This window comes from Notolepis coatsorum, assembly GCF_963971535.1.
Source record: "Notolepis coatsorum genome assembly, chromosome: 11".
Taxonomy (NCBI): Eukaryota; Metazoa; Chordata; class Actinopteri; order Aulopiformes; family Paralepididae; genus Notolepis; species Notolepis coatsorum.
This window is the reverse complement of record NC_140175.1, coordinates 51,998,999-52,016,740: the sequence shown is the minus strand read 5'-3', so window position 1 is coordinate 52,016,740 and position 17,742 is coordinate 51,998,999. Positions and strand designations below refer to the sequence as shown.

Below are 17,742 nucleotides of genomic sequence, written 5' to 3'. Positions count from 1 at the left end.
GTCACAAAGCACTCTGGTATTTCTCTGATTTGTTTCTGAATATTTATAGTGACGAATTTTTCCATGGATTAAACGGAGAGGGCTGCTTTCCTGCTGATGCTTGGTGATTGGCTGCTCTCCTGCTGATGCTTGGTGATTGGCTGCTCTCCTGCTGATGCTTGGTGATTGGCTGCTCTCCTGCTGATGCTTGGTGATATGCTGCTCTCCTGCTGATGCTTGGTGATTGGCTGCTTTCCTGCTGATGCTTGGTGATTGGCTGCTTTCCTGCTGATGCTTGGTGATTGGCTGCTTTCCTGCTGATGCTTGCTGATTGGCTACTCTCCTGCTGATGCTTGGTGATTGGCTGTTTTCCTGCTGATGCTTGGTGATTGGCTGCTTTCCTGCTGATGCTTGGTGATTGGCTGCTTTCCTGCTGATGCTTGTTGTTTGGCTGCTTTCCTGCTGATGCTTGGTGATTGGGTCGTCTTGCTGGCCACTCCTCTGGAGGCCAGGAGGCCTGGAGAAATTCACGTTGAAAAGTATTAGGACCGTGTATACCAGCCACCTTTTTGACAAGAATTTCTCCAAACCTTTCGGCAGAGCCAGATGTGTGGCCAGTGATGTTGGTGATATTGGTTCTTGGGTGAAAAAAAAGAGTGCTCTTTGGAAACATTGAATTCTTCTTCCAATGAAACAATAATGTGGTGGTGGAGTGTTTGGGTCGAAACCCAAGAAAACAAGGAGACTTCTCCTGCATGAAAAATGAGAAAGCATTTTATTATAATAGTTTTCCACCGATGTGTTTCAACTTTCAACACGTCGTCTTCACCAGCACACACTGCTACAACACAGTGTGACGGAGGCGTGTGTTGCGTTTGCTTTTTAGGTATTAAATAGGTATTCAAATTATATTCAAAGTGGTCTTAAAAAGGTCTTAAAAAGTCTTAAAATAGACTTAAAGTAACTTGTTGAAACCTGCAGGAACCCTGTGTACAAGGCATTCACACAAACACCAGGTATGTAATTACTAACATGTTTAATGACCAGCAATGGAATGCTAAAGAGAGAGAGAGATGAGAGGAGACATGGGGGGGGGGAAGGAAAGAGGAAGGAAGGAAAGAAAGAAAGAAAGAAAGAAAGAAAGAAAGAAAGAAAGAAAGAAAGAAAGAAAGAAAGAAAGAAAGAAAGAAAGAAAGAAAGAAAGAAAGAAAGAAAGAAGAAAGAAAGAAAAAGAAAGAAAGAAAGAAAGAAAGAAAGAAAGAAAGAAAGAAAGAAAGAAAGAAAGAAAGAAAGAAAGAAAGAAAGAAAGAAAGAAAGAAAGTGGTAATGTTGAGTAATAACAGGGTATCACTAATGTAACGACTGTGGTAATGTTGAGTAATAACAGGGTATCACTAATGTAACGATGTGGTAGCATTGAGTAATAATAGGGTATCACTAATGTAACGACCATGGCAATGACAGGAGTTATCTGGCCATTGGAGCAGGTTATATGATAGTTATTCACAACCATCAGAAATGCACTGCAACACTTCCCAGAATGTACTATATAGCTACTGGTACCTACAGGGCCCTTGAGGATAATATCCCAGTACCTACTAAGTACCTACTGTGATGGTGAAATGTCCAGTCAGAAATACACAGCTGTTACAGAAACACTTAACCCAGAAGGTTTAGATACCCAGTAACTACCCTAGACTACCAAGAATTTATCAGTACTTACCCAGTAACTACCCTACCGTTACCAAGTCTTTATCAGTACTTACCCAGTAACTACCCTACCGTTACCAAGTCTTTATCAGTACTTACCCAGTAACTACCTAACCGTTACCCAGTCTTTATCAGTGCTTACCCAGTAACTACCCTAGACTATTACCAAGTCTTTATCAGTACTTACCCAGTAACTACCCTACCGTTACCAAGTCTTTATCAGTACTTACCCAGTAACTACCCTACCGTTACCAAGTCTTTATCAGTACTTACCCAGTAACTACCCAACCGTTACCCAGTCTTTATCAGTACTTACCCAGTAACTACCCTAGACTATTACCAAGTATTTATCAGTACTTACCCAGTAACTACCCTAGACTATTACCAAGTCTTTATCAGTACTTACTCATTGACTACCCTATCATTACCAAGTCTTTATCAGTACTTACTCAGTAACTACCCTATCATTACCAAGTCTTTATCAGTACTTACCCAGTAACTACCCTATCATTACCAAGTCTTTATCAGTACACTACTTACCCAGTAACTACCCTATTATTACCAAGTCTTTATCAGTACTTACCTAGTAACTACCCTATCGTTACCAAGTCTTTATCAGTACTTACCTAGTAACTACCCTATCGTTACCAAGTCTTTATCAGTACTTACCCGATAGCTATTAAGGGTTTCATGGTTAACCTTTACCTGCAGCATTTAAGCACTGTATTCTAAAGCAAACAATTCCCCTTGTTATTTTATGGTAGTTAAATGTTACCTGCAGCATTTAAGCACCATGTTCGAAACTATTCTTCCCCTTGTTATGTCATAATTGTTAACAATAGTAAATAACATTTCCGTCTATCTAGATCCATGTTGTTGTAGACCATTGCAGAATAATTTACCATGCATTGCATAGTCGTTTCAGCCAGTCGCGGACTGGGACCATAATTCCTACCAGGCCAGGCCAACAGAATATAATCATAGCCGCGCGGCGGAACGCATTTATAACGGGATGCTGAGGGGGGGAAATAAAACGAAAAGGGAGAGGGGGGGGGGGGGGGGGGGGACAAATTAACGAGCAGGAATGACTCGACTGTTAAGTTTGCTAAACAACTCACAGATTAGCAGGGCAGCACAGACCACAGATCAGATCAATCACCATGGTAAATTAACAGACGAAGAAAGTGCCAACACAGCCAATAATCCCAATGCCTGATGCTGCACGGCGGCAGTTTTAAACGACAACATTATATATTGTCCCTACCTTAGATGCGCCGCGCCTGCTGCATGCATCCGATCCCACAACTTCATCTCCAAATATGGCCTTTCTCTCCGGGTTGGCGCGGATGAAGGTCTTATTAGCGCATCAATGTCGAGGCGGTGGCGGTCACATAATCTTCTTTTGTTGAGGCTTCCCAAAAAAGTCTGACATTCATTTTTGCCTAATTTGGAGAGGTGGTCAGCTTTGTGTGAAATGTCTCTAGCTTAAGTTGTAGCTACAGAGCCGCCGTGTGTTACGACAACAAAGAACACGTTAAACCAACAGATACAGGTGATTAGTTCCTCCCTGACGTAGTGACCTTACAATTAATGTTTACAATGTTTCTTACATGTTGCTGTTTTATTTTAAATGTTTATCTTTTCATTTGTTTCCATTAGTGTCTCAATTGAAATAAACAAATTAATGAATTAAATTAATTTGTTTTTGGATAACTTTATTTATTCTTGGGTAGGAATGCTAATATGTCGTTACATGTTACCTATTTGTTCACTATAATATAATTCAACATTGCCTACATAACTGCAAGTATAATAGGACAAAGTTAAAACAAAAACAAAACATGCAACTGTAGAAAAGCTTCAAATCACAGCAAACATTATTTAAAGAAGAGTGCTTCATATTAGTGTGTGAACTCTGTGGAAAGGTGATGGGCAAATCCTTTTCTTTTAAAACTCTTGAACTAAAAAAACAAACATTTGGAATTTACTATTCAATGAGCAGAAATAAGAAAAAAGTAAAATTGTAATTAGTTTAATTACAGCAACCAACACTGTCTATAGCTAATTTCACTGTTCATAACAACTGCAGGGGGTGCATTTGTATATAACTCGCCCATTTATACAGTCAACAGCTGCAAAAAGAATTCTGATTGTATACAAGTCAATAGGAAAATGACCCAACTTCTCGATTTCTCCTTTTTTTTGTGTGTGTCTTTGCTCCACGGAGCGAGATTTTTTTCCGTAGCCTTTGTTTGCGAAGACGCTCTCTGATTGGCTAGCCCGCGTACAGCGAAGACCCTCTCTGATTGGTTTAGCTAACAAAGGCTACAGAAAAAAATCACGCCTCCAACGGAGGATTATCTAGCTACAATCAATCAATCTGACATGCCTGCGCAGGCGCGCTGCGCTGCCTCACGCTGGGTGACAACAGACAAGTTAACTCATTCCTGCCGAACGAACATATATTAGAGAGCACATCTCCGCGCAACTAGAAACACTTATACTGACCGTGGCCTGCATGCTTCGGATTTCAGTGGCCTGACTGCGGGCAACAAAATAATATAATATACAAATAAATAAAATAAAAAACATTGCCAGTCTGACAGGGCCAGGCCATGCCAGTCTGCCAGGCCACCGGGAAAACTCCCGGTGCTCCCGATGGTCAGTCCGCTAGTGGTTTCAGCCTTAGAGCATCCTAATGTGAAGTGAATATTTTTTGTGATATTTTCTAAGTAACCTTTATCTATTCAATCTAAGAATGTAATAAAAAATAAATCGATCTTCTAGCATCACAATTATGAAAATAACAAGTGGAAATTATTTACACAACTGTTCCTACTTGTACATGACTCTTGCTGCAACATATTTTTTTAGGCAGCATTATTTCTTTTGTTTGTTATCAACGCATTTCAACGCATTTCAGTGAGCAGATGACTCATGCACTTACATAGATTTAAAAACTTTAAAAGTTCAAACAATAATGAGTCCAGTGACCATGAGTCTGTCATTACATTAGTGTATTCTGACTGTTGTTATAAATGGGCACTTCTGCATCTTCCCACCCCATCAACAAATATTATGGCCCGGCTACAGTATATCCGTCTCTTAACGTTATGTCGTTACGTTATGTCTCTTATCACATGGTTTAACTGACATAATGTCTCTTATCACACGGTTTAACTGAAATTACGTCTCTTATCACACGGTTTAACTGTCGTTACGTCTCTTATCACACGGTGTAATTGACATAATGTCTCTTATCACACGTTTAACTGAAATTACGTCTCTTATCACACTGTTTAACTGACGTTACGTCTCTTATCACACTGTTTAACTGACATTACGTCTCTTATCACATGGTTTTACATTACATCACTCAGGCCATTCTCCTCACCATTGGTGTATGTCCTCTGTGGCCACATGATGCAGTAGATAGCTTGTTTTCATTCCCTACACTTCTCCACAAGACAAAGGACCTGGTTTGGATGATTTTCCAGGTGACATCTGGAAAGGATGTCTAGCTTTAGGAGATAGTGGTGCAAGTTCACAAATATTGACTGAACTGACCTGGGGCACAGGAAGAACATGTGGGAAACAGGTGTCATTCCCCTTTAAGTAAAACATTCCTATACCGTACTTCTACCACTGTGTGTGTGTGCGTGTGCGTGTGTGTGTGTGTGTGTGTGTGTGTGTGTGTGTGTGTGTGTGTGTGTGTGTGTGTGTGTGGGTGTGTGTGTGTGTGTGTGTGTGTGTGTGTGTGTGTGTGTGTGTGCGTGCGTGCGTGCGTGTGTGCGTGCGTGCGTGCGTGCGTGCGTGCGTGCGTGCGTGCGTGCGTGTGTGTGTGTGTGTGTGCGTGCGTGATCAGAGAGCAGATTGGGGCAGGGCTGGAGGAGCTGCGAATGGTGCAGCCAGGTGGAGATACCTTCATGCACAAAGGCTTTCAGAGAGTAAGTATATCTGTATGTTGTGTATGTCATAAATGTTATGAATTGAAAATGGGGGACCCTGATGTAAACAAGACGAAAGGCTTTCTCTGGTCTGCATCCCCTTAACAATTGTGTGTATTGAGCCGTACTGTACTGTACCCATTCTGCAATCTGTTAATAAAATGTTCAATCAATCAATCAATCAGTCACCCTCTCTTTAGTACGACGTGCACTATTGCTTTATAGGCGCACTTGGACTCACTTGAGTCGCAATCTTTGTGACTTGTGACTTTAGAAGAATAAAAAGACTTGTGACTTGAGTTGTGAATTGACTTGACTCGAAAGAAAAGAAGTCACGTTTTCTCAGTGTCCTACTACCTTTCCGTCGGTGCATTGGAGAAGATGTATTATTATTATTATTATTATTATTATTATTATTATTATTATTATTATTATAGTATTATTATTCATTACTATTTACAAATGTAAAACTAGGGCAGCAACATGGCCATGTATTTAATTACTCTTTGAGACTTGTACTTTCCAAACTATGACTCTACTCGTGCTCGGAAGGCTGTGTAGTTATGGAGCGTGTGGGATGGCGGATCCACTGAATGAACATGGGCCCTTTAGTACCTGCTTTACTATGATCATGGATATAGTGCTATAAGTGGAGTCCTGTTGCATCACTGAAGTGCCCATAATCACAGTAGAAAATATTAAATTATCTAGAAAATTATAGCTTTTATACAAATTAATCATTATACTTACAGCCACACAGCTAATTGTAACCATTATAGCCATTCCAATATTCCATTCTATTATTATTCCATTATTTCATCCTCTGACTCTCTGTCCCCAACTGTCTCTCAGGCCAGTGAACAGATCTACTATGCGACCGGAGATGGTGAGTAGAATGTTATTTTTCTTTGGCTCACAAGTCACAACATGTAAATAAGATAGTTTTGGAGTTGTTGGAAAGTGTATTTTATTACTTCAGTAGGCTAATGGTCCGTATCCACTTCCACTCATAACGTGTAAACTAGCTAGCGTGCTGCGGGTCTCTCTCTCTGTACTGCATGCACAGAGAGAGATGAGAAGGGTACCTATCTTCTTGTCTGAGTCTGGGGAAGACAGCAAATCAAATTTCCCAAAAGGTTGCTGTGTTCCTTTAAGGATACAATGTTTTTGTTTCTGAAATGCTAAATGTTAATGCTAAAGCAACTAAAGCAAGTCAATGGCATATGAAACCCCTTTTTTCAAAATAATGTAGAAACGGTTCCAAAGCTCCTATATTTTACTATGGAGACTGTATGATATCTTGCAGTAAAAATTATATTCAATCTGCTCAAAGAATTATCAGCATTAATTTGTCATAAGACAAAATAAAACTTTTGTCATAAAACAAAATAAAACTTAAAAAATATATATATTTCCAGGAAATGCACAAGAGTGTACTTTAGTTGATCTACATACTACAACCTGTAGCCATATTGCCGTGTATGATAGTCGTATAGCTACATCCTAGCTAGGTAGCTAGCTAACCGTCTGCTGGAGCCTCTATGAGGTTGTCTCAATATGCACACTTACAGTACATCATAGCTAGGTAGCTAGCTAACCGTCATGCTAACTGTCTGCTGGAGTGTCTATGAGGTTGTCCCAATATGCACACTTACATGCTTGGGAACTTGGTGCACGTTCTTGTGCTTAGTGGAAGTGTGCAAGTGTATTCCATTTCTCCAATAATCAAAAGTGCAGTGCACTTGATTTGCACTTTACACTCTCAGCTCTGGAGGGGTGTTTGGCCAATAACACAAACCCACAATGCATGCATGCAGTAAATGTCAATGCAAAAATGCAAATGTTGTAACTTTACATTATATTCACATCGTAACACCATGAATGGTATTCCTATTGTGAATACAATCTTCTGTTCATTTGTCTGCAGTTAGCAAGCCTACATCAAGATTTGCATGGCTATTAATAGCGGTGTTACTACAATAAATGTATTTGACATAGGGACCACCATAGGGACCACAGAACAAACGTTCTATTTCATCAAATTGAGCGCAGAGAACAACGACTCGTTTACCAGTGCTAAGAATACTGCAACTGATGGATACCAGTGAGTAGCTTCATCCTCTGTGTAATTTATTTTAATTGGTTATATTCATATTCCAATAAACAAATAGCATAATTTCAGTTCTATTCCAAAGACAGCTAAGGCAAGCACCTCATTCCTGAGCGCATCACTATCATGCAAATAATAAAAGGAAAGGATACCCTAACGTTAGATCTTCGTAATCCAGGAGTGGATGAAAAGTGGTTATCAAGTATGTCCCAATTGTCTCAGAGGTCGCAGTTGTTTTGTGATATTTTAGGTTTGCCTGGTCAACTTTTATAAAACTGCTTGTAAAACCTAAATTGTACAATGAAGTGATGTACATATTTTTTTTCAGAACAACCTGGGCTATCAGAATATATATGATTCAGGTTTGTCAGATCAAGGTATACATGCGCTATACCCCCGTGAAATTGGGCACTATACTAATTTGCACACTATAGGCAAATGTACGTTCCATCTTGCAATAATGTCACCAAAGTGTGGACACACACCCAAGTGCACTCATAATAAGTGTGGACACATATCAAAGTGCACTCAGAACAAGTGTGGATACATACCCAAGTGCACTCAGAACAAGTGTGGATACATACCAGTGGAGGTTTCTCTATGACAACACGTGAAACACAAATTCACTCATAATTCATAATTATTATTAATTTACACACATATATATATATATATATATATATATATATATATATATATATATATTTTTTTTTTTTTTTTTTTTATTATTATTATTTCTTTTTATTAGAAATGTTTTCCTATGTAAAAAAAACTGCCAGTGAATTTTTTTTCTTCAAAAATGGCCCAAATTGACAGCTCTGAGCAGGCCTGCACTGCAGTAATGACTGCAGTAAATATTCGTGCAGATGGCTGCACAGGTTGACCCAGGATTAAATAAATAATAAATAATAGCCAATCAAAATAGGCTATTAACGTCATCTAAGCACGGTCTGTGCATTTAAACTTTTGCCATTGAATGGGGGATTGAATGATTGACAGCCTTGCAATCCAATACACGGAGGTTGAATGATTGACAACCTTCAAATCCAATCAGAGATTGCTGCATTGCACAGTCAAAACGGGTCCAGCTGCAGTTCCGTAGGTTAGGTTTAGCTGGTGCCAATCTCAAGTTTCTCAAGTTTCTTTATTAGTTGTCATACAGAAGTACAGAATACTTTTATACAAAATGTAACAGAAAGAAGCATTTTGTATAAAAGTATTCTGTACTTCTGTATGACAACTAATAAAGAAACTTGAGAAACTTGAGATTGGCCCCAGCTAAACCTAACCTACGGAACTGCAGCTGGACTGTTTTGACTGTGTAGGTATAGGCAGCATTGAAGGAGCTCGCTTTAGTTTAGTAAGCTGTACAGCTGTAACAACACAGTAGGGCAGGCTAAATTAAACTTTGCGCCAACATTAGGACCGAAGTATAAACCAGCAACTGAGCAACATGAAGAAGTGGACTTATGCATCTCAGAAAAAAGTAAGTTGTAGTGTTTATAAAACGAAAGCCTGCTTAGCCTGGACGCTAACGTGAGCTAACGTTAGCCAGCCGAATTGTTTAGAGAACAATACGTGTCCGTAACAGTAGTGTAGTTCTAACTTCACTCTGGAGACAAAAGCCAAACATCAATTTGATGCAACAAGCTGGCTCGCGATGCACATGGCTTTGATTGATTGATTGATTGATTGAAAACTTTATTAACAGATTGCAGAATGGGTACAATACAGTACAGTTCAATACACACAATTGTTAAAGGGGAACTCCAACATTTTGGGAAATGAGCTTATTTAACATCTTCCCTGGAGTTAGACAAGAAGATACATACCTTTTTTGTCTCTGTGCGTGCATTTTAGCTTTGGGAATAGACGCTCCGTTAGCATAGCTTAGCTTCATCACTGGAAGTGGGGGAGATCCGGAGCCTTACAGTGCCTTACAGTGTATTGCAAGGTCTGACATTGACCAAACTTGATATGCATGACCTTGGTGGGCTCTAGGTCAACTCCTGAAAAGGGGGTCAATGTCAGACTTTGCAATCAAAAGTTAGGGGGCTAATAACCCTTGCCATAATTTCAGTGCGCCCCCTAACTTTTGATTGCAAGGTCTGACATTGACCCCCTTTTCAGGAGTTGACCTAGAGCCCACCAAGGTCATGCATATCAAATTTGGTCAATGTCAGACCTTGCAATACACTGTAAGGCACTGTAAGGCTCCGGATCTCCCCCACTTCCAGTGATGAAGCTAAGCTATGCTAACGGAGCGTCTATTCCCAAAGCTAAAATGCACGCACAGAGACAAAAAAGGTATGTATCTTCTTGTCTAACTCCAGGGAAGATGTTAAATAAGCTAATTTCCCAAAATGTTGGAGTTCCCCTTTAAGGGGATGCAGACCAGAGAAAGACTTTCGTCTTGTTTACATCAGGGTCCCCCATTTTCAATTCATCAGGACATATATGACATACAGATAGACAGTACTGCTACATCTATACATTTATGACATACCAGATTTGCAAATACAGTACTGTGATACAAAAAGAGTCAAGAAAAGGGAGTATATACATTTGACGTAGAAACTGTACATTGGAGGAGGTTGGGTGGGGTTGTGTGGGGGGGGGGTTGGGTACATTGGGATATTGACAACCATACTGGGTAATTTACATTGGAGGTGGTTGGGGGGGGGGGGGGCACTGTATAACCAAGCAAAACTGTACATGGGGGGGGGGGGGGGGGACACTGTACAAACAAGCAAAATTGTACATTGGAATATTGACAAAACCATACTAGGTAAATTACTGTACATTGGAGGGGGTTGGGTTAGGACATTTACAGGGGCCAGTTTCGAATTGCAGTCTCCCGTAGGTGTCCCTTGAGAGTGGTTTTGAAAGTGGGTAGTGATTCACATTCCTTTACAGCTTTGGGTAGGGCGTTCCACATTGATGTGGCATAATTGCGAAACGTGTTTAGTCCCTTGTTTGAGCCGAATCTGGGTTTAACATGATTTGTGGAGCTCCCTCTGGTGTTGTGATCGTGGTATTCACTGACCTTTGGGAAGAATTATGACATGTACATGGGTACCTTGGTCGTGTAGTGTATCTTGTAGACCAGGCCCATTGCAAGTTGCTGTACTCTGTCATCTACTCTAAGCCATCCTAGGTTGTCAAAGTGGGCAGGGGTGAGGTGGGTTCTAGGAGTAAGGTCAAGCAGTAGTCTGACCAGTTTGTTTTGAGATGTTTGTAATTTTGTTTTTAGCGCCTTTGAGGTGCTTTGGTACCATGAGGTGCAAGCATAGTCATAGTACCCTTGAATGAGTGCTCCTGCCAGAGTCTTCAGGGTATTCTTGTTTACCAGAGAGGAGATCCGGTACATTTTCCATGGGATTAATGCACGCGGCTCGACTCTGACTCGTCACATGGAGAAGCTGCACTATTCACCGAAAGATGAGATTGATTGATTGATTGATTGATTGATTGATTGATTGATTGAAAGATCGATCGAGATACCGTCTTTATGGGTAAGTGTCTTGGCTTTGTCAGTTTGTGTAACGTTACTGTAACACTCCTCCTCTCTCCTCTCCTCTCCCTCTCCTTAATCAGAGTTTCCAACGCTATAGGTCTATATGACAGGCGTTGTACTCTTAAACAGTAATGTATATTTGTAGATCTGGTATGTCATAAATGTCTGGATGTAGCAGTACTGTCTATATCTCTGTATGTCATATATAGATGTAGCAGTACTGTATCTGTATGTCATGTTATGATGAATTGAAAATGGGGGACCCTGATGTAAACAAGACGAAAGTTTTTCTCTGGTCTGCATCCCCTTAACAATTGTGTGTATTGAGCCGTACTGTATTGTACCCATTCTGCAATCTGTTCAATAAAGTTTTCATTCATTCATTCATTCATTCATTCATTCATTCATTCATTCATTCATTCATTCATTCATTAATTCATTCATTGTCCTTGTGTTACATAAAAACCATCTGTGGCCTCGTGCAGAGGAAGGTGGTAGATATTCCAATGTACAGTTTTGCATACCATTGACTCAGAATGGTCTGTTTTATTGAAATCGTCACAGCAGTATAGTTTGTTTATACTTCAGAAGTATGATATTTAAACATGGTCCCCAAAATGAATGGAAGCGAATGAGGAGCCTGACACCTGGGAGGAATGGGGGTGTTGCAGCGTTGGGGATGTTTAAAAAATATAATTTAATATATAATATAATAATTTGTGCTTCACCTAAAAATTTGGTTAGCAGCCTCCACTGATACATACCCAAGTGCACTCAGAACAAGTGTGGAGCCTCTATGGTGGAACAGGATAGTAAGACAGGAAACAGGATGTTACTGAAGAAGAAGAAAAAACAGTCAACATTCTGGGTCCCTGGGTAAATAAGGGATAAAGGGGTTTAACTTGTGTTGGCCCTCCAGGTTTCCGGACGGCCAGTGTGATCATCGGCCTGACGGATGGAGAACTGAGAGAGAACGAGTTTGACCTGGCAGAAAGAGAGGTGAGATGACAGCCATATGTATATATATATATATATATATATATATATATATATATATATATATATATATATATATATATATATATATATATTATGTTAGGGATGCACAATATGTCTGTGACCATATCGGTATCGGCCGATGATAGTGATCTTTTCATACAGTCGGTATTGGTCTATTGAGCTATATATCGACTATATATCGGAAAATATGTATCGGTTGGTAATAGTGATTTTTATTGAAAACTGGGGCCGATGTGAACAACTGATGATTATTTCTCTGTCTAGCTTCTGTTGTTAGTGTGTGTGTTTCTGTTTTGGGGTTTCTTTGTTTGGGTAATGTTAATTTTGGCGGCACGGTGGTGTAGTGGTTAACACTTTCGCCTCACAGCTAGAAGGTCCAGGGTTCGATTCCCACTTGGGGACCAGGTTGCCGCATTGCCAGTTACCCAGGGGTATGTCCCGGGCCTTTCTGTGTGGAGTTTGCATGTTCTCCCCGTGCTCGCAAGGGTTTCCCCTCCTGATAAGATAAACCCAATGGAAAAACATGCAGAACAGATCGCTAATGCTGTCGCGTCCCTGACGAAGATGGACAGGAGCACTTGGATTGGTCCCCGGGCGTGGCCCCACGCCGCAGCCTACAGTATGTCTGCTCCCGGCTGCCCTTGGGGGGAAGGACGACTGGATGGGTCAAACGCAGAGAGGAAGATTTCATCGGCGACCCAAAAAGAAAAAAATTCGTGTGTATCTGTGTGTGCTGCCCATCGCATGTGTGTGTCTGCATGACAACATCAATGTGTGCAATGAATAAAGACTTCTTCAAAGTCCAGTTTAATCTTTAATCTTGTACAGTATATAACAATGACGTAGCACAGGATTGTGGGCTAACATTGTTTCAGTATGTACAAAATATTATGTCCAAAAAGATTATCATAGAAATGTGTTTTATTTATACAGATCATATCAACATCGGTTATAGTCCATAAGAGGCAATATTGGTTGTCGGTATTGGCAAATGGCAATTCACATCTGAAAACCCTCTTCATCCATGAATACCAGCCCTCTCATCTTCTTAGTCTGGCTCAGTTGACTTTGTTCTTGACTTTGTTCTACTGAGAAAATTGTGCTTCTTTCCTGTTTGTCCGTTTGTACAGTACTTTCATTCTAGACCACTTTCATTCTAACAACTCATTATCTGGTTTATATTGGACACTACCTGTCGTGGAATAAAGATGTTTTCTGAAGTGAGTGAATGTCTTTCTTGTCTCACATGTATCCAGGCCAGCAGAGCCAGGCAGCTGGGTGCTTCAGTCTATTGTGTAGGAGTCAAAGACTTCAATGAAACCCAGGTAATCAATCTTTCTATCTGCCTGCCTATTTTCCTGCCATATCTCTGTCTGTCTGTCTGTCTGTCTGTCTGTCTGTCTGTCTGTCTGTCTGTCTGTCTGTCTGTCTGTCTGTCTGTCTGTCTGTCTGTCTGTCTGTCTGTCTGTCTGTCTGTCTGTCTTCTGTCTGTCTGTCTGTCTGTCTGTCTGTCTGTCTGTCTGTCTGTCTGTCTGTCTGTCTTTCTGTCTGTCTGTCTGTCTGTCTGTCTGTCTGTCTGTCTGTCTGTCTGTCTGTCTGTCTGTCTGTCTGTCTGTCTGTCTGTCTGTCTGTCTGTCCGTTTGTCCGTCCATCCAGTATCTATGTCCAGTTACCTACTTATACCCGGTTCCACTTGGATGTGTTGATAGCTGTGGACGATAGCTGACAGTAAGGACCACGTGTTCCCGGTGAACGACGGCTTCCAGGCTCTGCAAGGAGTCATCGACTCGGTAGGTAGGAGGAATGCTCAGCAGGGGGTCTCTAATTTCACCACATTACAGGTGCAGTCTGTAATACAAATCTAAACCAAATGAGTCACTCCACCACTGAAACCCAAACCATAGGATATGGAAACATACATTTGCCCCTTTTCCACTGCATAGTACCTACTCGACTCGACTCTACTCTACTCTGCCTTTTCGGTTTTCCATTGCCAAAATTTGCGTTTGGTACCTGGTACCGGGTACTTTTTTAGTACCTGCTTTTTCGAGGTTCCAAGCAGGGTAGAAGTGATACCAAAAATGTGACGTGAAACACTGCAGACCACTGATTGGTCAGAAGAGAGAAGCATCACACGTTATCATTGCGCTACACAGGGGAACGTCATGCACAGAACCCGCCATCTTTAAATTGCCTCGCTTGAACATGAACATTAGCAGGGGAGGAAATTAGGCCACTTTACTCGCGAAATGCAAGTATCTTTTATGTTTGGCGAGTGATTCATGAAGACCACTCGCCACACTGGCGAGTAAACAAAACAAAAAAAACCATTCTGCAATCACGGTCACTGGCAAACGGTGTGCGTCTTCTGAGTGCTCGCTTTAGTTGACAGTGCCACGAGAGCACTGCACAAGACCCGCGGACATATAATGTTTAATAAAAGTTCCTGCAGTACTGGCCAACCCACGAACATATAGAATGTTTAATAAAAGTTCCCGCAGTACTGGCCAACCCACAAACATATATAATGTTTAATAAAAGTTCCTGCAGTACTGGCCAACCCACGAACATATAGAATGTTTAATAAAAGTTCCCGCAGTACTGGCCAACCCACGAACATATAGAATGTTTAATAAAAGTTCCCGCAGTACTGGCCAACCCACGAACATATAGAATGTTTAATAAAAGTTCCCGCAGTACTGGCCAACCCACGAACATATAGAATCTTTAATAAAAGTTCCTGCATCAGTCAAGGGAGCACTCGCAAACAGATAACGTTAAACACAGCAGAAGATGGAAAACAGACAGACTGACCAACAGGGAACTGCATCCAACCCTAGTACAACCCTCGAGTATAAGTTACTAAGGGAGTAAGGACACATTTAAAGCACAGAGGTGTAATGTTAGTCTATTGGAACTGTATACAGTAGTTAGCTTGTAGTTAGCATTTTAGCTATAGCTGCTTGCTAGCTAACGTTAGCCCTGTGTGTGTGTGTGCTCAAAGCAGCCAGCCCCATGTTATCTACTGTAGGTGTATCTGTAATAATGTTTGCCAAAAACGCACCGGACTACGACGTAAGGTTAGATGTTTTATTTCATGCTCAACCAGTGCACAACAGCACACCAACACAACTGACGATACCACAACACATGACGGTACTTTACAGCCCTGTCGTAAGACCACCATGCCGTCTTAAAGGCACAGTGAACACCGTTGTGATGCCTACCCAGATGCATACACAACATTGACGCGGCTTGACAACCGAGGTTCAAAGTTAACTTCACAACATACTTCGGTTTTTTTCTTTCACTGCCCAACCCAGTCCAACCCAGCATCTTTCACTGCCCAGTTCAGCCCAACCCAGTCCAGAATAGTTCCCTCTTTCATGTTAATATGTTTTATGCTAATATTGTGAAGAGTAGAGACACTGTTATTAATGTTTTATGCTAATAAATATTTTAAAGAGTAGAGACACGGTGTGATTATTACTATGATTAAAAATCTATTTAGACAAAGACATACAAAGAAGTAATTATCCCAATTACACAATTTATTTTTGGCTGGTAAAAAGAAATCAGCTACTCGCCAGTTGGCTGGTAAGCCAAAAAGTTAGTTTCCTCCCCTGAACATTAGCATTCATTATTTGTTTGCAGCAAGAACAAAGTGCAATAAACAAAAAAGGATACATTCACTGTGTGTTCTGCCTCATTTGTTGATGAAACAAAACCAACATCAACACAATTTACCACCAAGAGTGGAGAGTTTAGTCTCACAAAAATATTGCTGATTTTGTTAGCTTACGTGCTAATGTGATTGGGATTTACCATTATAATAGTTAGCATTGCGGCTAGCGTACATAGCGTACAAGATTTCCCAGTTCCTGAAAAAGAGCATCTGTGCTCAGCGAACCTACCCTGGGTAAATAAAGGTAAAAAAAAAAAAAAAAAAAAAAAAAAAATTTTTAGATTAATGCGTTAATTATATTATCGCGCGATACTAGTATAGCGTTAACGCAGCACGTTAACGCCGTTAACGGCCCAGCTCTAGTAGGAACCCATGGGGTCCTCACGCCTTGCATGTCCGGCTGCAGAACAACTCCTCAGCATGTTCTGGAGGGGTGTTCAGTGGGGGGGCTTTTGTCACTTAGATTGATGTCGGCTTCCCCCGTATCAAACCGGCCCTTTCTGTCGGGGTCCCCCCTTGGGTGCGATTGCGATATTTTTTGGATCGTCTCCTACCTGTTGAACACTGTCAGGTGGGGGTCTGGTTCTCCTCCATAGACCTGTAGGATGCGTGTTCACATTCCCGATCTTCCGTCCTAGGGCTTACCTACGCTTCCTTACAGGGTTAGCGTATGGGTACCAGGGGCTGCCGTTCGGCTTTTCTCTGGCTCCCCGCATCTTCACCAAGTGCGTGGAGGCCGCACTGGGGCCTCTGCGTCGTCAGGGGTTACGAAGTGTATTCTGCCCTGCCGACGTTCTGGTCCTTGGCGGTCAAGGTGGATCGTCAGGTCTCATGCCAGGCAGGGTTCCTACCAGCCTGGGGTGGCTGTAGACTGGAAGTGGTGTACTCTTCTTCCCAGTCAACGGGTGGAGTGCTATGGGCGCAGCTGTGTGGTTCCCGGTCCTGATCCAGCTACTGGTAGCTCAGCCATGGCCTATTCCTTGGTCGGCGAAGGCCCTCACTCAAGCACACAGGTCGCTGTTCAGCACCCGGTGTTGTGCCAACGTCTGATGGTTTGGCTGATGAGAGGGTAAGTCTGGAGAGGATGGACCCTTCTGTGGTTGATACCATCCGGAATGCGCATGCTCCCTCCACTGTCGCGCTTTACGCGGGCAGATGGCTTATGTTCCAAGAGTGGTGTAAGGCGGAGGGGCAGGGACCGATGTCCTGCCCCCTGGATATTGTCCTTGTTTACCTTCAGTCTCTCCTTGATAGACTGTCGGCTTCGACGGTGAGGGTATATGCAGCAGCTATATCCTCTTATCATGAGGGATTTGAGGGTGATGTTTTGTTCAGCCACCCTCTTGTGAAGCGTTTCCTGCTTGGCGCCCGACGCGTTAAGCCGGTAAAACGCTCTTTGGCTCCGAGTTGGGATCTTCAATTGGTCCTCGTCGGTTGTCCTTGGCCCCGTTTGAGCCTCTTGAGCAAGCGCCGTTGGAACAGCTGTCGTTCAAAGACCGCGTTCTTGCTGGCCGTCACCTCCGCTAAACGCATGGGTGAGCTTTGTGCTCTCTCGGTACGACCAGAGTGCCTGCCTTTGTTCCGATTGCGGTGCCACTCTGCGGCCTAATCCTGCCTTCATGCCTATAAATATCCGGAGTTCCTTCCGCTCCAGGGATATTGTGGTTCAGGCGTTTCATCCACCTCTTCACGCTTGTGAGTTGGAGGCGGGCCTTCACCTGTCATGTCCGGTCCGGGCTCTGGGGATTTACCTCAGCCGTACTCAGGGCCTCGG

General features: G+C 41.9%; 1 protein-coding gene across 1 annotated transcript in view; it reads left to right on the top strand.

Moving 5' to 3' along the window:
* LOC311237121 (anthrax toxin receptor 1-like) overlaps positions 1–17,742 on the top strand; it is a gene marked incomplete at both ends in the record, with an annotated part of 163,103 nt that overhangs the window by 46,787 nt on the left and 98,574 nt on the right. The window contains 5 exons of the mRNA XM_084324927.1: positions 5,555–5,636; positions 6,489–6,522; positions 12,183–12,262; positions 13,540–13,608; positions 13,993–14,073. Coding sequence (XP_084181053.1) covers positions 5,555–5,636; positions 6,489–6,522; positions 12,183–12,262; positions 13,540–13,608; positions 13,993–14,073 — 346 coding nt within the window. The remainder of the gene's footprint in view (positions 1–5,554; positions 5,637–6,488; positions 6,523–12,182; positions 12,263–13,539; positions 13,609–13,992; positions 14,074–17,742) is intronic.